The 20060-nt window shown below is 36.6% G+C and overlaps 1 protein-coding gene across 2 annotated transcripts in view; it reads left to right on the top strand.

The window, feature by feature from the left end:
* The window catches only part of KLHL28 (kelch like family member 28), a 36696-nt gene extending 18543 nt beyond the window's left edge, over positions 1-18153 (top strand). For both annotated transcript variants that reach the window (XM_011236699.3, XM_011236700.3), the window contains exons 2-5: positions 1042-1940; positions 9236-9679; positions 12307-12515; positions 13565-18153. In XM_011236699.3, the coding sequence (XP_011235001.2) occupies positions 1042-1940; positions 9236-9679; positions 12307-12515; positions 13565-13728 (1716 nt within the window). In that variant the 3' untranslated portion in view covers positions 13729-18153. The remainder of the gene's footprint in view (positions 1-1041; positions 1941-9235; positions 9680-12306; positions 12516-13564) is intronic.
* Positions 18154-20060: the final 1907 nt, after the last annotated feature.

Below are 20060 nucleotides of genomic sequence, written 5' to 3'. Positions count from 1 at the left end.
GGTGTCTACCAGTATTGCTTGGTTTCTGGCTTCATCATTCTGCCTCTGTGGTCACATTAACTTCTTTCCTCCTTTCTGTGTCAAATCTCCTACTATCTTCTTATAAGGTACATGTGGTTGCGTTTAAGGCCCACCTGGATAATCCAGTAGATAATGTCTCCATTTCAAAATCCTTAATTATAACTTCAGTGTCTTTTTTGCCATATGATAACATTCGAAGGTTCCAGGGATTAGGATGTGGATGTCTTTTTGGGGAGCCATTATTCATTCAGCCTACCACAATCCCTGTTGCTTCTTTTTCTTCTTTTTTTCTCTCATCTTTTTTCTTTTCTCTTATTTTTTATTCTTTTTCATCTTTCAGAAGTACAGAGTGGCAAAAAGATTGATTGAATATGATCTAAAGTTATGTTGAAGAGTTGAGTAGATACCTAATTGCCCTTACTATAGAGTATCAAATTGTGTTCACATTACTTTTCTGTTTGTTATTGAATTAGTTAATAGTAATACTTTTGTTAAATTCAGCACCCATTATTAAAGTAATTACTATGTCTTCGGGTAAAGTGTGTGAGCTAACATGAAATTTCTTTCCAGTTAAAGCATCTGTTGATTAGATTGGCAGGCATTGATATTATTGAGAAAATAGCCAAAAAGTTATTAGCGTTGTTTCAAAACTCGTTTTTTTTAGGTTGTTTTTTTTTTTTTCCACATTTGCATTTTGTTTCAGTGGTAACTTGGATTTAATGAAGAGAAACAGAAGAGTTCTAGTCCTAAAGTCCATTATCAAGAGACCGTTGTGGTTTGGGGCATATCACATAACCTTTGGGCCTTTGTTTCCTAGGATCTATAATATAGGAATTGAATTATTGATTGTTAATTATATGATTGCTAAAAGCCTCAGTCTAGTATTTAGTATAAAGTATTTAAAAACCAACAAATGGGCCAATAAACAAGAAATTTCATTTATTTTGTACTATTTGAAAAGAGAATCATACAGGCAAGATTATTTTGAAATAACTGCCCATGCTTTTTGTTTTTCTGCAGATGGACCACACATCCCCGACCTACATGCTTGCTAACTTAACCCACTTACATTCTGAACAGCTTCTGCAGGGCTTGAATCTTCTTCGCCAACATCACGAACTCTGTGACATCATTCTTCGAGTCGGTGATGTTAAAATCCATGCTCACAAAGTGGTACTTGCCAGCATCAGCCCATATTTCAAAGCTATGTTCACTGGAAACCTTTCTGAAAAAGAGAACAATGAGGTTGAGTTTCAGTGCATTGATGAAACTGCTCTCCAGGCCATTGTGGAGTATGCCTATACAGGAACTGTTTTTATTTCACAGGACACAGTTGAATCTCTCCTTCCAGCAGCAAACCTACTCCAGATAAAACTTGTTCTGAAAGAATGTTGTGCATTTCTTGAAAGCCAACTTGATCCTGGTAATTGTATTGGAATTTCTCGTTTTGCAGAGACATATGGTTGTCATGACCTTTATTTGGCGGCTACTAAATACATATGCCAGAATTTTGAAGCTGTTTGCCAGACTGAAGAGTTTTTTGAGCTTACACATGCTGATTTGGATGAAATTGTTTCCAATGACTGTTTGAATGTAGCTACAGAAGAGACTGTGTTTTATGCACTTGAGTCTTGGATTAAGTATGACGTACAAGAACGTCAGAAATACTTAGCACAGCTACTTAATAGTGTGAGATTACCATTGCTGAGTGTTAAGTTTCTCACTAGACTATATGAAGCAAATCATCTTATTCGTGATGATCGCACTTGTAAACATCTTTTGAATGAAGCCCTAAAGTACCACTTTATGCCTGAACATAGACTCTCTCATCAGACTGTCCTGACGACCCGACCTCGCTGTGCTCCCAAAGTACTTTGTGCAGTAGGAGGAAAATCTGGACTATTTGCCTGTTTGGATAGGTAAATAGAAGGCTTTCTTAAAGGATTGATGCTAAAAGATTTATACTTTTTAAGTGTGCTAATTTTCTCTGTTTTTTAAATAGTTTGATTTTACTATTTACTTTATTTGCTTTTTGTTTTTGTTTTTGTTTCTTCTATTCTTCCTAAAACACTTATCTGGTTATTTTAATCACATCATCATCCATTCCTTTTAACACTCTCTCAGTTATTAACAACCTCCTCCCAGCTCCCCCATGTACAAACTTTATGAATTTTGGTTACTTTTCTACCATTTTATGTCTTTTTTTTTCTTTTAACTTGTGAAACTGTTTACGTTATTATTTGACCAGGTCAGTAGGGATTTATTATTGCTAACTGTAGCAGAAGACGCTAAAGAGGAGAGCTAGGAATCATTGAGAGGGCAGGCTGGGGACAAGAGTGGGTTTGAACGAATACCGTCAAGTAGAACAATCACCGAAGAAATAAGAAAAGTAGGATACTGAGTACAAATCGTGGACATACGTATTTGTTTTCTCCAGTATAAATATTTTTTAACGACAATAGTAAAGAGTGCTTTCTTTTCTAATACTCTACAGTAGGAGTTGTCAGACTTTTTCTGTAAAGATGCAGATAGTAAATATCTTAGACTTTGTGGCCATATGTTCTCTTATGACTACTCAGCTCTGCCACTGTAGTGTGAGAGCAGCCATAGACAATATGTAAACAAATGAGATGACTGAGTTCCAACAAAACTTTATTTACAAAAGTCGCTGGTGGGCTGGATTTAGCCCTTAGCCATAGTTTGCCAGTCCTTGATTTGGAGCATCATACAAGTAACTTTCATACATTGAAAATAGAGCTGGATGTTACCTTTACTTTACCCTGGAATGGGAATGCTTCGTGAAAGCTCTCATGTTTGATTAGTTTATTTAATACTGTGATTTCTTTCTGGCCATTTTCAAAAATTTAGTAGATTGCCACCCTCCAGTGGTAGGAAACTATTGATGTTTTAGCAGTGTCAACTGATAGACCTGTGCCTTTTAGAAAGTCTCAGTTGCATTTTAATTGTCTAAATTAAACCAATTGGATAGTCTAAACCTAGTGTCATTGAGACTGGACTATAAGTAGAATATTAGTTATGGTGACTACAAAAATTGATTGTTTACTCTTATTTTTAAAGGCACTAATTATGGGCATAAAGTAAACCATATTAGTAAAATGTCATGACAAAAAATTCCAAATGTGAATTTACATGGTAAAAATTCTTGACCAGTTGCCTCTTGGTCTCTCAAATATTAAATATAACATACATAAATTATTAAAAAGTTATAAGAACTGTTCATATGTTTAGACCCATGAATTGATCTTCTATCTGTTATAAGAAAAAAAAAATTTTTTTTAAGTAGGCTCCATGCCCAGCACAGAGCCCAACTCAGGGCTTGCACTCATGACCCTGAGATCAAGACCTGAGCTGAGGGGCGCCTGGGTGGCACAGTAGTTAAGCGTCTGCCTTCGGCTCAGGGCGTGATCCCGGCATTATGGGATCGAGCCCCACATCAGGCTCCTCCGCTATGAGCCTGCTTCTTCCTCTCCCACTCCCCCTGCTTGTGTTCCCTCTCTCGCTGGCTGTCTCTCTCTCTGTCAAATAAATAAATAAAATCTTTAAAAAAAAAATTAAGTTCAAAGATCTAAACAGTAAGGGGTAGGCAGGGTTAGTATGGGCCAAGTCAAAGAAGGAGGATGGTGTGCCATGATGAAGAGGATGGTGAAGGAAGAAGTGTCATTAACAATGTAAAATGCTAAGGAACGTCCCAGACAGATAAAGATAGAAAAATGGCTCTTGAACTTGGCTCTGTGGAGATCATTAATGACTTTTGGTGGAGTAATTTCAGCAGAATTATAGGAATGCTGTGGCTATATTATAGCAGATTAAGATGTATAGCAGATAAAAAATAAGGAAATAAACTGTGAAGACTTAGAATGATAGAATCAGAGTTAAGTTTTTGTTTATTTTGTTCTAGAAGAGAGAGAGACATGAGTTTGTTTATTATCAGATGCCAGTAAAAAGAGATAAGGTGAAGGTATAGAATAGAGGAGTGGTCATTGATAAAGCAAGATTTTAGAGGAAATTGGAAGGAGTTGGTCTCAAAAGCAAAGGTAGAATGGTTTTGTTTTTTTTTTTTTTAAGATTTTATTTATTTATTTGTCAGAGAGAGAGCACAAGCAGGGGGAGCAGCAGGCAGAGGGAGAAGCAGGCTTCCTGCTGAGCAAGGAGCCTGATGTGGGACTCGATCCCAGGACCCTGGGGTCATGACCTGAGCCAAAGGCAGACACTAAATGACTCAGCCACCCAGGCACCCCAAAGGTNGTCAGAGAGAGAGCACAAGCAGGGGGAGCAGCAGGCAGAGGGAGAAGCAGGCTTCCTGCTGAGCAAGGAGCCAGATGTGGGACTTGATCCCAGGACCCTGGGGTCATGACCTGAGCCAAAGGCAGACACTAAATGACTCAGCCACCCAGGCGCCCCAAAGGGAGAAGGTTTTAAATGTGAAGAAGAGGGACTCTTTATGTCTCGAAACCAGAATATGAGGATAGGTTTGCTGGAGTGGGGAGAGGTGGGAGAAGGAGTTTAAGATAGATACTATCCAGTAGCCTCAGTTTTTCCCTTAAACTAGAAAAGGAAGGAGGTCTGCAAAAGAGGGAAGTGGGATTGGGTAGGTGGCTTAAGGAATCTCAGGAAGTTCTGAGTATTGTTTCTGTTTACACATAGGGAATCATAAGGATGGCACTACATTAGAAGTGATTTTGAATAATTGTGCTAATACATTAAATGTTAAATGGACTTTGAGCCACATCACTCATGATACCACTCACCTCAGTGCTCTAAGTTACAGGTCAGATTCCAAGAAAGAGGCTCTCATTACAACTAATTATCCATTTGCCCTCAAAAACCGTAAGGACTAAAACCTTTTTATCTTGTATCTCAGTTTACCTAAATCACCTCTGAAAATCCATCATCATAGCTGAACTCTTACTATCATTGAGAGGTTTTTTTCTCACACCAATCAGTTCTCCAGTTCTCCAACACTAAATGCATGTCCAATAATTTTGACACTATCCAGAGTTAGCTCAGACCCCACTGCTTAAGGGCTTAGTCCTAGAAGATTGTCCCCACTTAAGATGCTAGCCATAAATGGGGTGCCCACGGTACCCACATTTCTGTCTGGAGGACTAAAAGTTCTGGGGGGTCCCACAAACCCCCCCTCAAGTTTGCTAGAATGACTCATAGAACAGGAAAGTGCTTTACTTACCAGTTTATTACAAATGGTACAACTGAGGAACAACCAAATGGAAGAGAGAAATTGAGCAGGGTGTGGGGAGGAGAGGGACAGAGCTTCCATGCTGTCTCTGGGCATGCCACCCACCCCTAGCTTCTTAGTGTGTCACCAGCCTAGAAGCTCTCCAAACCCCATTGTTGAGGGAGTTTTATGGAGATTTCATTATGATGGTAAGATTGATCAAATCATTGGCCATTGGTGATTGAGCTCAACCTCCTGACTGTTAATCACATGGTGGATAACTCTTGCTTCTGGGCCCCATCCTGAAGCTATCTGGGTGGCCACTTATAGTCACCTCAGTAGCATAAACTCAGGTTGTGATTGGAAAGGGCTCATTATAAAATAACAAAAGACATTCCTATTACTCAGGAAATTCCAAGAAGTTTAGGAGCTCTGTGCTAGGAATCTGGGACATAACCCAAATATATTGTTTTTTATTAACACCATTATTGTATGGTCCTGTTTATCATCTAATTTAACTTAATCGCCCAGCCCTTTTCTTTTTGACTTCTCAATTCTGTCTGCTATATCCTGTGGATATTCAGTCATGAGAAAAATCCCCTTTATTTTCAACTTCTTGTTCTAATGAAATATGACTGATGCTTAAGGATACTGTTTTTGCCAAAGCCCTCTCAAACCTGTTTTGTTTCCCCATATCTCATGTATCATAGGTCCTAAAGTTTGGGTAAGTGTTTTTTTTGTTCCTCATATCCACTTCCCAAATTTTTTCATCTCCCCTCTCTCCAGAATCTAAACTCATTCCAAGCATTTGCCTTCAGGCTATATCATTTGATATACCTCCTTGTTGCCAACATCTGCTATCCCTTTAGTAATTTCATTTATTAAAGTTTTTTTTTAAAGATTTTATTTATTAATTTGACAGAGAGAGACAGTCAGCGAGAGAGGGAACACTAGCAGGGGGAGTGGGAGAGGAAGAAGCAGGCTCCTAGCGGAAGAGCCTGACGTGGGGCTCGATCCCAGAATGCCGGGATCACGCCCTGAGCCGAAGGCAGACGCTTAACCGCTGTGCCACCCAGGTGCCCCTGAAGATTTTTATAGCTGGCTTACTGTCGTTCTCATCATTCTATATAAACAGTCATTCTTGCTGATTTCAACATCCCCATAGTATGATCCACAGTTATCCAACAACTTTACCTCTCTCCTTGATCTCACTTTTTTTTTTTTTTAAGATTTTATTTATTTACTTGGCAGAGAGAGAGACAGCCAGTGAGAGAGGGAACATAAGCAGGGGGAGTGGGAGAGGAAGAAGCAGGCTCCCAGCGGAGGAGCCTGATGTGGGGCTCGATCCCAGGACTCCGGGATCACGCCCTGAGCCAAAGGCAGACGCTTAAAGACTGAGCCACCCAGGTGCCTCTCCTTGATCTCACTTCTGACAGTCTTTTCTGCCTTACCTTAGGCACTATTTTCATGATTATACTTCAACTTTGTCATTACCAGTGACTTCAAACTTTCAAATCTTGGTTTCATACATTCCATTCTCTGACTACCACCTCCTTTCTTGCCAGCTTATTTACTTCAGTACATCTACTGCACTCATTCTTTGTTCCCTTCAAGACTTTTAATCCTTTGGCCCTATAATCAGAAAACTTACTGCTCACTGATCACTACATGTCCTCACCTCACTCCTTACTCAGCTTAGATTCCAGGAACATCACTGTCATCATTCCTCTGAATACACTCATGGCTCCCTTGCCCTTCTTCCATCATGCTCATCTAGTTAGAATCAGTTCTCCACTTATGCCATGGCTGCACCTGAGCGGCAGTATGTGGCTAGAGAAACACACATACCCAACTTAAGTGGGCTCACTTACACACTTAGCACTGTCAGCAACCCCTGTACTCTCCTTAAGCGATTTAGTCTTCCACTTCCTTGGAGGACTGTTCTGTACCATAAAAGCATCCAACCCCACCCACCAGACAAAGCGGATGACTTTGTCTCTTACTCTACTAGGAAGATAGAGCCGTCAGAAGAGTACTAACTCATCTTCTGATCTCCAAATCCACCATGTTTTTTCTAAGACCGGTCCCTCCGTTTCTCTGCTTACTAGCTTCCGTTCCCTCTTCCCTGCACAAGGGCTCTGCTCTTGCATTTATCCCATCTCTCTCTTACGTCATCTTCCCCCCGCTGTACTACATCATTGCCATCAGCATGCAAATATGTTCTGGTTTAAGCTCCCAGATGAAACCAGTCTTCCCTGGGTGCAGTGGTCTTTCCCTGCTTATCCTTACATCTATCTCATATTTGTTTTACTCTTTATAGTAAAGTCCTTGGAAAAGTCGATATCCACTGTTTTCCCTCATCTCCTATTCTCTCTTGAACCAATCCAGTCAAGATTTATCCCCACCACCTCACTGAAACTACTCTGCTTAAGGTCAAATAATTCCCTAAGGTATCATTTTCATTGGAACAAATTCACATTTTTAAAACAAGCAATATAACAAAATTGTATATAGGCACTCACTAACTATTGAATGAATGAATGTTCTTTAATTATACTGGATAGAGAATATATATTTTTATACTATTGCACAATTGAGTTTGGAGACATTGAAATGAAATATGTATACTTGCAAGAGACCATATATAATTTGCGTGCAAGGTATAAAGAAAAAAATCTAAGCACCTATTTACCAGCTTAAGAAATAGACTATTAATACCTTTAAATTCCCTTGTGTCCCTCCTTGATGCATCTCCTTTCCTCCCCTAGAAGTAACCACTATTTTGAATTTTCTGCATATTATTCTTTGCTTTTCATTGTAATTTTGCCACATATTTATGTGCCCCAATATAGCATTAGGTTTTATACATTTTTATATAAATACAGTAATGCTACATAAATTCTTCGGGGATGTGTTTTCTTACTGAACAATAAGTGTATGAAATTCATCTGTGAGATTGCATGAAGCAATAGTGCACTTAGTTTCATTGGTGTGTGGTGTTACAGTAATATGGGTATAATACAATATTTTCTTTCTATAATGAACCTGTTAATTATAAGAATTTATTCAGATGTTATACACATACAGAAGAATGCACAAATCCCAAGTGTACAGGTCAGTGAATTATCACAAAGTGAATGTTACAAACCAGTTCAAGAAATAGTACGTGACCAACATCCAGAAACCACTCTGGAGTTCCCTCCCTGCCCTCCCCAAAGGTAACCACTGTCCTCATTTCTATCCTCATTTCTAATCCAGAGATTAGAAATGTCTTTGAACTTGGTATAAATGAAACTATACAGAATGTATTCTTTCGATTTGGGCTTCTTTCCTTTGGCATTATATGTGTAAGATTCATTTCTGTTAAAAAGAAAAAAAAAGATTCATTCCTGTTATGTGTAGCTGTAATTTATTTTCATTGCTGTATTCTCTGATATGCCACAATTTATTTATCTTTTTTATGGTTCATGAACATTTGAACTGTTTCCACTTTTTGACTTAGAAATAATGCTGCTATGAACATCACACATAACACATGTATGCATTTCTTTTGGGTACATATCTAGGAATGGAATTGCTCAGTCTACGGTGGATATACCACATCTTTTTTACCCATTCTCCTTTTGATGGGTGATTGTGCTGTGCCATTGTAAACATTTCTGTATGTATGTCCTCGTGCAAAACCACTTATATCAGGCATTCAATAGTGTAGATACACATGAATGAAATTGCTGAGTCAGTACATTTTTGTACCTTCGGTTTTACCAGATAATGTAAAATTGTTTTCCAGTGTAGTTTGTGCCAGTTTATGCTCCCTCCAAAAGAGTATGCATTTCTTGCTCACATTCTTGCCAACAGTTGTTATTATCTGACTTTAAATTTTTGCCAGTCTGGAAAATGTGTCATGGTTTGTTGTGGTTTTAATTGGCATGTCCCTGATTATTAAAGAGATTAAACATTTTTATTTGTTTTGGAACCATTTTGATTTTTAAAATTTAATTTTTTCTGCTTATTCTTTAGTGTGGAGATGTACTTTCCTCAGAATGACTCTTGGATTGGTTTGGCACCCCTAAACACTCCTCGCTATGAATTTGGAATATGTGTTTTAGATCAAAAAGTGTATGTTATAGGTGGTATTGAAACAAACGTGCGTCCTGGCATCACTATCAGAAAACATGAAAATTCAGTAGAATGCTGGAATCCTGATACAAATACCTGGACTTCTCTTGAGAGAATGAATGAGAGCCGAAGTACCCTTGGAGTAGTAGTACTTGCAGGAGAACTTTATGCTTTAGGTGGTTATGATGGACAATCTTATTTACAATCTGTAGAGAAGTATATTCCTAAAATAAGAAAATGGCAACCGGTGGCACCAATGACCACAACAAGAAGCTGTTTTGCGGCAGCCGTGTTGGATGGAATGATATATGCCATTGGTGGGTATGGTCCTGCCCACATGAACAGGTATTTAACTTAATGAAGTTGTATATGCTTGTAGATTTTTAAGTCTCATTAACAATGATTTATACACAACTCGTGTGTGTGAATGAACTTCCCTTTTTAATTTTTAAACTAATATTGTTAGGCATTTGGGAAATTTAATCTGCTCTATGAGTGTAATTGTAATTGTTTTACGTGAGGATTTAATACAAACCTAAGAATCAAATCCCTCTTATAAAATTTTAAATTCATTCATTTAATATAATTGGACTAGATTTTAAAATTCAGAGATCTGAATATAAAATGAAGTTAGACAACTTTAGATTTTGGGTGGTGAATGTATATAAATATGGGTGTGCGTGTGTGTATAAATGGTCTGTTATTGCATTGCTTAGCAGAGTAAAAAGTGAAAATGTAATTCCTATATGGTTATATATTATGCATCATAAGCGTAAAGCCTTATTTAAATATTCCTTTTTGGATTCTTATTCTATAATCATGCATGTATCATTGTGTACCTGAGTTTTGCTGTAGTCTCAATTTGAGATTTCTGTATTTTGTAGTATTCTCTGAATAAAGGAGAAAAATATATGAGAAAAATAAAAGCACAAAGTGACTTGCTTATATGGAAAATTAATCATAATTCTGAACTTCTGTTGAAAATTGCTGTTCCAAAGGTTTTCTCTGGTAGTAACTAGAGTGGTGTGTGTTTTATTGATTGTGAGCATTTAATGGAAGAGTATATTGTGGTTTGTTAACTGAGAAAGCAAGGGCACAACAGCATTTCATCTATAAATTTTTATTTCTCTGTAAGCTGAAGTATTTCTCCTTTTTATTGCTCCCTTAGTTAAAGGAAAAGTATTTTGAGCATAGACATGCATTTTTATTCTTTGAAAATGTGCTTGCATACATTTATAAGATAAAAGGTCGAGGGTTTTTTGGGAGATAATATTCTTGAAGTTTAAGTTCTTGCTATAGTTTATCAACTCTTCTTGTCCAGTAATTGGGCTCTTATGGCTTTTATCCCAATGTCCATTCAGAAATATTTATAGTTTAGTCTATGTTCTAGTCTAGTCTACTGTCTAGTCTCTGTTCCGAGCTCCAGAATTATGCTACTGACTCTCAAATGCTTCAGGCTTTTTGAGGGGTTAGGTTAGGACCAGAACAGGCTTGACAAGCCTGCCTTTGTGCCCGCTCGTGTCAAAATAGAGATTTAAAGGCCTTCTGAGATTTTCTAGGGAAGCTTTTTGGGAAATTCTGATTTGCTTTGGATATCCATAATACAACTTGGAAATGCCAAGTGTTCTCTGGAATGAAGACTTGACTTAAACTTAGTCTATGTTCTAGTCTAGTCTACTGTCTAGTCTCTGTTCCGAGCTCCAGAATTATGCTACTGACTCTCAAATGCTTCAGGCTTTTTGAGGGGTTAGGTTAGGACCAGAACAGGCTTGACAAGCCTGCCTTTGTGCCCGCTCGTGTCAAAATAGAGATTTAAAGGCCTTCTGAGATTTTCTAGGGAAGCTTTTTGGGAAATTCTGATTTGCTTTGGATATCCATAATACAACTTGGAAATGCCAAGTGTTCTCTGGAATGAAGACTTGACTTAAACTTAACCCTGAATTGTCCTAAATCACTCTGAGATTATTATGATTGGCCAGATTGTGTTATGTAATCTGCAGTGTTTCCTTTGCAGTAAACCACCACGACTTCTTTTTTTTAAAGATTTTATTTATTTATTCGACAGAGATAGAGACAGCCAGCGAGAGAGGGAACACAANCCCTGAATTCTCCTAAATCACTCTGAGATTATTATGACTGGCCAGATTGTTATGTAATCTGCAGTGTTTGCTTTGCAGTAAACCACCACGACTTCTTTTTTTTTTTTTTTAAAGATTTTATTTATTTATTCGACAGAGATAGAAACAGCCAGCGAGAGAGGGAACACAAGCAGGGGGAGTGGGAGAGGAAGAAGCAGGCTCATAGCAGAGGAGCCTGATGTGGGGCTCGATCCCAGAACGCTGGGATCACGCCCTGAGCTGAAGGCAGACGCTTAACCGCTGTGCCACCCAGGCGCCCCCACCACGACTTCTATAAGACAAAAAAATTCCTCTCCTTTCCTTTTTTTCATCTTCCCTTTTCCTTAGCTATGTAGAGATCCTTAGTGTCCTTAGAAAATATTTATATTTAATTTGTGATTTTCAAAGTCCTTTCAGAACATGTATGCTCATTTGACTTTATTTTTACATGAATCCTTTGAGGTTAAGTTATCCCCATCTTTTCAGGTGAGAGGAAAGGGCTTATCCAAGATTACACTTACCCAAACCGTTAGGGCTAGGGTTCATTCGGCTCTAAGTATACAGCATTAGTATTTGACCAGGTGTCCTGACTCCAGAAGCGCTATGCCCTTAATATACCCTGCTGCTTGTATGATATAATGAACTAGTGTACGGGCATTATTGCTCCCAGTTCACAAGGTAAGCTTTTATCCTTGCAGTTTTATCAGCAAAATGTAAACATCTGGGACAAACTACTCTTGTTTTATATCTGTCTGTTTGAACTTCTTAAACTATGGTAGGTTTTAATTCTGCTTTGGTAGGAAGAGTGGCACACGGAATATGCAAATTAATTTTTTCTTTTGTGAATATTTGCAGTGTGGAGCGTTATGATCCAAGTAAGGACTCCTGGGAGATGGTTGCATCTATGGCAGATAAAAGGATTCACTTTGGTGTGGGTGTCATGCTAGGCTTTATTTTTGTGGTGGGTGGACATAATGGTGTCTCACATTTGTCAAGCATTGAAAGATATGACCCTCATCAAAATCAGTGGACTGTGTGTAGACCAATGAAAGAACCCAGAACAGGTAATAATAACTAACTAATATCTAAACATAGAGGGTGGTATTTCTTATAGTGATATTCTTGGAATAGTAGTTCCTTGGAATACAATAGTAAGAGTATTGTCCAGCAAAAACAAAAACTTTATTGTGCTAAACTTGAGAGACAACTGATTTGACAAAACTACATAGACTTCTATACTGTGACTTTAATATGCCTATGTGCATATTATCATTTCTTAAAGTTGGGAGAACACATTTTTAGAAGTGGGGATAGAATGTATCTTACAGAAGCTCTTCTGTCCATGTAACAAATGTCATCTTTTTATATGTTGCACACACACAGAATCTTTGGATTGTTCTATTTTTTTTTTAATTGTACATCAGCAGTCTGTATGTTAACTTTCAAACGTTCTCACATACGCAGGGTGTTTGGAGTTCTAGAAAAGCCTGAATTTCAGGGTTCCCAGAGTAAAACAAAAACATCTTTGAGGAGTAGAAGAAATTACCTTTGAACCCAAACTCAAATCACAATATTTTAAGGGGAAGGTTTTATGTCGCTGATGGAAATGCTTTGGGGATATTTCTTGCGTCAGAGGGAAAGTCGCAAAATAACAAGAATGTGAAAAAAACATTGGGTAGTCTTGTTCTCTTTAGAACTGTGTATAACAGTATATACAGTAGAATTTTTAAAGCCTAAGTTGTATCGTTCAAGGTATGTTTCAAATATTTCAACATATTTAAAAACCTGATAAAGATGAATGATTTGTTGAAAAATATGTAAATATAAACTGAAAAGAAAGCATATAAAGACATATACTACATTCTTTGTATTTTTCTGTGGTGGTGGAGAGGGAGAGTAGGATTGGGGAGGAGAGGGGAAGGAAGATTCAACTCTTGCTTTCATGGTAAGGGATTTTTTTTTTCCCCAGTAAGTACCTATGGCAATATTGTATAATTAACAATAGATTATTGAAATGTATTTTAAGAAAACATTAAAATACAAATTTATTTTTAGTGAGAAGTCAACTTCATGGTTAACATGTTTTTTCCCTCTTTTTACCCACTTTTCCTAGGGGTTGGTGCTGCAGTAATTGATAACTACCTTTATGTAGTCGGTGGTCACTCAGGTTCTTCTTATCTGAATACCGTGCAGAAATATGACCCTATCTCAGATACGTGGCTGGATTCAGCTGGCATGATATACTGTCGTTGCAACTTTGGATTAACTGCGCTTTGACAAGTGTGGAGTGTGGACTGGTAGAGGTCGTATGGTGATGGACTTTGTGCCGCATGAAAGGACGCCCAATTTCCTGAAATCCGAAAGCTACATTACTTTCTTTCTAACTTGAAAAGGCATGAAGACTCAAAGTTCTGTTGGGTACTTTGAACTGACAAGTAGCTTTGGTTTGGTTGCTCTTGATTACAGTGAATCAATAATCAAAAAAAAAAAAAAAAAAGAAAGAAAGAAAGATCTTGCCAATTTAATTGTGCACTTTTTTCCCCTAATACTGGGATAGAGTAGTTTTATGTTCATAAGTGTACATGTGGAGAAAATCTTGCTGCTTTAAAAAAATTTTTAGCTTTCCTTCTTCCTTAATATATGCACCATGATTTACTAGGATGAGAGATGCTTAGATGTTGGAGTGTGTTGAATGACTAGACAGAGTGCTGATACTGTCTGTTGGATATAAATTCATATGCTTCACATTTTAAACAAATAAAGGGCTGCTTTTTTGAGGGGGGTACTTTTAAGGATTGTAAATTATATGCCATAGTGAGTCACCTGGATATTCTTCCTCCTAAATGGCTTTAGGGCTGGGGATGTAATAAGTTTCCAAAACAAATGCTTTTACTATTGTGATTTTGGGGGGCTTATTTTAAGAAGTCAGATATTTACTGTTTATGCCTTTTTTATAGGGCAGGTTAATGCTGGATGAATTTAGTTACCCACTTGTGCTATGCTAAGCATGGATAGAAAGTTAAGCATACCAGTTTCAGTTTTATTTTTTTCATAGTAGACCAGGCTTCCCAGTGTTGATGTAAATATTTGATAAATGTTTAGTACCACCCTTAGTACATACTGATTTTTTTTCACATATCCTTGTAATAATTTGTTTTTTAACTAAAAATTCGGTTGCTTTTTCACAGTGTTCAGATATAAAAATGGTGCTAACTGTAGGATCTATAACAAGGCTATAATAATGTTCTTTTGGATGTTCAATATGAGATATGCATGACATGTTTTAATAGTATTTTTTCATTTTTACTAGCGTGGTTTATTTGTGCTTATTAAAAATATTAGTGATTATGCTAATGTTAACATCCAAAAATCATCTAAATGGCCCATGTTATGCTTTTCATGGTTCCTGAGTAGTGATCTAAAGAAAGATGCATTTTTTTAATCTTCTTCTTGTGCTAGATATATGTCCTTTTTAAAAACAAATATATGCATTAAATATAAAGCACTAGGCAATTATGCATTACTTCGTATACTTCTTAGGTAATTGAATATTTTAACGTTACTGAGGAAAACTGGAACTCGATGTTTACTTGAGTAATCGTTCTAAATTTGGTTCTACTTTGACTAAAGAAACAAGCAAGACTGTTTGCTATAGCCAGTGACAGCTTATTTAAAATAAGTGGCCAGCTCATTTTGTTTAAGCATGTTTTAGAAAATATCTGTTAGTCTTGAACATATTACTTTGCATTTTATTAGGATGTCGGTACTTGTATTTTTGGTACTGTGGTGGTTTTGTTTTCTTTTCCTTGATTTATTTGTAACCTGCGTATTATCTCTTTATAGTCTCTGCAAAACCAGTGTACATTTGTTTCCTAAGAAAAAATTCATACTGCATTCTTAAGTGCCATAATATTCCAAACTATTGTTAAGAAGCCATTTGTAATTATAAAACATAGGTTTGCTCATTAGCATCTGTTATAAACTACTTGTAGCCTGGCATTTTGCAGTTTTTCTTGTTCTTCCATAAACTGCCAGTGTAGATTTAAATATATAGTACAAAACTATGTAAAGTCACCTTTAATCATGTAAGTAGTATGCTTTATGAATATTTGCGCAGATTATAAAACCTTGCAAGTGATTTTTAGTCTCTTCCAATTAAGAACTCAACAGGAGCTACTAATAAAATTGACAGGCTGAGTATTTTCTATGTTGCTTGTTTGAATAACATAATGATATATAGCAATAACTTTTTAATTGATTTGAATAAACCTATTGAATAGAAACAAGGTGCACTATTGTGATTGGCCTAGACTTTATTTAAAGAAAAGCAATTTCAATAGATTTCATTACATGCTTAATTTTAAGTCCTCAGTTTTTTTTTGTTTATATCAAATTGTTAAATGCGTTCTATTAGTACTATTTTTAATCCTCTCTCCCCCAAAGATAAAGGAATTTGAAAGACTGTAAAGATCTATTTTAATTGTAAACAGGTCTATACTACACATTTTAACAATGTTTTACTCATGTATCATCATCGTCACTATCAAATTGTTGTAAAACATATAATCACTTGGTAAATTAGACCAAAGGCATATATTGATCATTGTTTTGGAAAAATCTAAACTTTATCCTGCTAAAGACTAAATGTGAAAAACATCTTGGGCAATAGTAGGAACCATATACTAGAGAATAAATTACAAAAAGCTATAAAAAGAAGAGAAGAAACCCCAAACTTTAGAAATACTAATTTTGAGTTTACTAAACCTATGGTACTATTCATAACAACCAGAGGTATTGTAACCTGACAACTGGTAACTTTACAATAGACCTTCTCATAAAGTATTGTGGGAAGTTTCATCATGAATATTTTGCTGACAAATTGTGTATATTTAAAGTCACATGTTTCTTATGTTAAAAAGCATCAAAATGTTTGATTATAAATCCCCACACTTAAAGATTCTAGAAATAATTTTATATACTCAGGCAAGGGGAAGAAAGCTATTTAAGATTGTCCAGAAATATTTTGGGAAAAAGGTGGCAGTGGAAATAGAAATTAATCTTATCACTTGGAAGATACTTGTCTTCCATAATTATGAAGACTTAATCTGGTAGGAGTGTTTGGCTATTTAGTGTTTGTTAAATATAGTAATAGAACTTAAGTGATTTTTAATGTAGCCCAAAGGATGTTTCTGTAAGTTCCATAGGTTATTGCTAATATTGTTTTAAATATGAATGAATGTTAAACTATAGGAAGTGGTCGATCTAATGATAGGAAAATGGCATTAGGTTTTGAAAAATTATTTTTTGATAGCTTGACAAATTATGGAGGGTCTACTCTGTGTACGTGATATTGTGCCAGATTCTGTCAGGGCTAGAAATAACTATAAATAAGATACAAGTCTTTTAATTCAAAGAGTAAAGTATGGTGAGGGAGACCTGTACCCAAATAACTATTATGGTAAAGTGTGAATTTAATTCCTTATAGCCAATATCATCAGAAGTGATTAAGAGACCTAATTTATGTGTAGACATTTTTGTCCTTTAGTGTCCAATTAGGTTTTACTGACATGAAAAAGAATTATAGAAAACTTAATATTTATAGAACTCTAAACTTCCTGGAATTGGATAATATATTTTCTATTAGAAAAATAAAATTATAGAAACTTTAAAAAATTAATTACTATACTATCAAGGCTCTGGCTAAAATTGAAGGAAATATATGTACATATAATGCTGTATTTGTTTTCACTTGTGGTGTTGGATTTCTGGTATTGTCACCTAAGTGCTCATTTTCAGGAAAATCAGATTCTACAATAAATATACTGCTTAAAAGTTCAATAAACTTGTGATAACCTCTATAACCTCTGTAGTCTGAAAGCTAAGAAATTATAAGATGTCACATGTCAAGTTAACATCCAGTTCTACTTCTTAACCTTTTTTTTTCTTTGTAAAACAGCACTTTAATTAGACATGACTTAATTAGATACATTTATTCTGTGGCTGGATACATATTGGATTTTCACTTACAGTATATTGATTCAGTGTTGATACACGTTTGAAAAGATTGCAAAATACAGTAAGTTTTAAATATTACAGGTTTACAAGTTTTCTTACTGGTGTGAATATGGAGTCAATAAAAATCCAGTTTACATCTCTGTAGAGAGAAAAATTGTTATCCATATGTCTTTTATATTACACATATTTAACTAGAGATAATTTATTGTTAATTTTGTCAAGTTATCATGTGTAAGTCCCGTTTATTTTAAAATACTAAGCAAAAAGTTCCAAGTTTGCCTTAAAATACAAGTGAAATTAAAGAACTGGATGATAATGCCTCTATTTTTGCCTTATGAATTGTGCTGTATCATAAACCAGAGATGGTTTTGATTTTAACAGGACTCTGAAATTTTGTAGATGTGGGGTACTAATATTTGTACTCTCTCGCAAAGAATGTGACCTAGTGGATTATGTTAATGTTTAAGTGTTTTTGTAAATGTATTTTACCTCTGAATATGTATCTTTTTAGCATCAGGGTTTTATTTTTGTTTACATGGTAAAGTGGCATTTAACTTGTTGAAGGTTGTATTCTTTTGTCTTTTATTTTAAAAGTTCTTTGTGTGTACTATTGTGGTGATGCTCTGTAATGACTATGGTTAAATTTCATTTAATGTGAAATGTTTAAAATAAATTTGAGAAACATGACTTTGTATGTGTCAGTTGTTGTGAACTGACCCAAGCTAACTTTGTCATTCTCAACTCTTCGATGTTTTTTCGTAGATAGGTAGTGGTCACAAATGTCGAGGCGGGTGTGGGATAGCCAGTCTTTTACATCCTCATTACCGGGTTGTAATGAAACACGTGTTAGGCTGAATTCCGCCGCATGTTCAGACAATTAGAAACATTCTTCAGCAAAGCCGGCGCTAAAGAGTATAATTGGTAAGTTCGGTGCAGTCCCAGCTTTCTGTTTTTTATATTCTTTAACTTGCATTGTGAGAGGGTTTACTTGAGGCAGACAAGGCAGCGTTACAGAGTATTCTGTTACGTTTATGCCCACTGTAAGATAACCAGCAGTTCTCCTTAAGGAAAGGGTGTAAACAAGGAATGTAGCCCCAGGTGCCATCTTTAAAGAAGTTGTAAACTGTAAGCCTGCATGGATTCAGATAAACTGTCCATGCAAGGATTGGAAATAAATTTAGACAATCTGCATGTCTTGAAACTCTAATTTCACCAATAAGAGCAACTTTTTGATTTCATGTTAGTCTGTGAGCCACTATTCTACAGTAATGTCCCTGACATTTTATATACTAATGAGCAAAACTTTGGATGCTGATCAAATTATGGATAACGTGTTTGTAGCTGCCTTGAGTATGGGTTTCCTGGTTCAGGTATGGCTAACCTTCCCTCAACTGCATTCTTAACGGGGCAACTCCTAGAGTTTAAGTAGAAACTTAACAGATATATGCTGAAGTATATTATAGATGGCAAAACATGCAAATATCCATTTTAAGAGTACCTATTAAAATATTGGAATTAAGATTTCTTGACTAGATGGATTTGAAGCTCTGCGTGTGATTGCTAAGACGTGCACAGATAACATCTCATGTTACCCAGAAGTCATTGTAAAGTATGTCAGCAGAGAGTTGTTAAGAGCTTGGTATGTGTAAGACGTGATGCAACGTTCAGAGGCGTATCAAGCCATATTCTACAATCTGCTTAAGGAATAAAAAATACACCTAATTTCCCCCCCAGGGAGAGAGAATAGAAGAAAGAGTGCTACCCTGGCAGTGCTCTAGCTGTGCCTCTTGTGTTCTTTCATAAAATTAGTTGATGGTTCTCTTGTCTGGGGCCAGTGCAGTATTGAGGGTGAAAGTTTCAACTTTAATTTGGAAGATAGTGTGATAAGTGGATTGTACAATAGACTCACAATGGAAAGCAAAAAGCTATTCCAATGAAGAGTCCAGACTCTTAAGTCTAGGCATAAAATTCAGTTCTGTGATTAGACAGAATAGCTCAAATGGGTTTTGATATGTTTTCCGGGCTTTTTTTCCCTTCATTTTCTTTTTTTAAGGTTTTATTTATTTATTTGACAAGAGAGACAGCCAGCGAGAGAGGGAACACAAGCAGGGGGAGTGGGAGAGGAAGAAGCAGGCTCACAGCGGAGGAGCCTGATGTGGGGCTCGATCCCATAACGCCGGGATCACGCCCTGAGCCAAAGGCAGACGCCCAACCGCTGTGCCACCCAGGCGCCCCTTTTTCCCTTCCTTTTTTTTTTTTTTAAAGATTTTATTTATTTATTCGACAGAGATAGAGACAGCCAGCGAGAGAGGGAACACGAACAGGGGGAGTGGGAGAGGAAGAAGCAGGCTCATAGCAGAGGAGCCTGATGTGGGGCTCCATCCCATAACGCCAGGATCACGCCCTGAGCCTAAGGCAGATGCTTAACCGCTGTGCCACCCAGGCGCCCTCTTCCCTTCATTTTTTAATAGTAATGTACCCATGTACCCATCACCCAGCTTCAAAAATTAATTCTTAACAATTAATTTTGCTAATCCNTCTTCCCTTCATTTTCTAAGTAATGTACCCATGTACCCATCACCCAGCTTCAAAAA

This window comes from Ailuropoda melanoleuca, chromosome 20 (genome assembly GCF_002007445.2).
Source record: "Ailuropoda melanoleuca isolate Jingjing chromosome 20, ASM200744v2, whole genome shotgun sequence".
Classification (NCBI taxonomy): Eukaryota; Metazoa; Chordata; class Mammalia; order Carnivora; family Ursidae; genus Ailuropoda; species Ailuropoda melanoleuca.
Note: the sequence above shows the minus strand (reverse complement) of the source record. Positions and strands in the feature narration are given on the sequence as shown.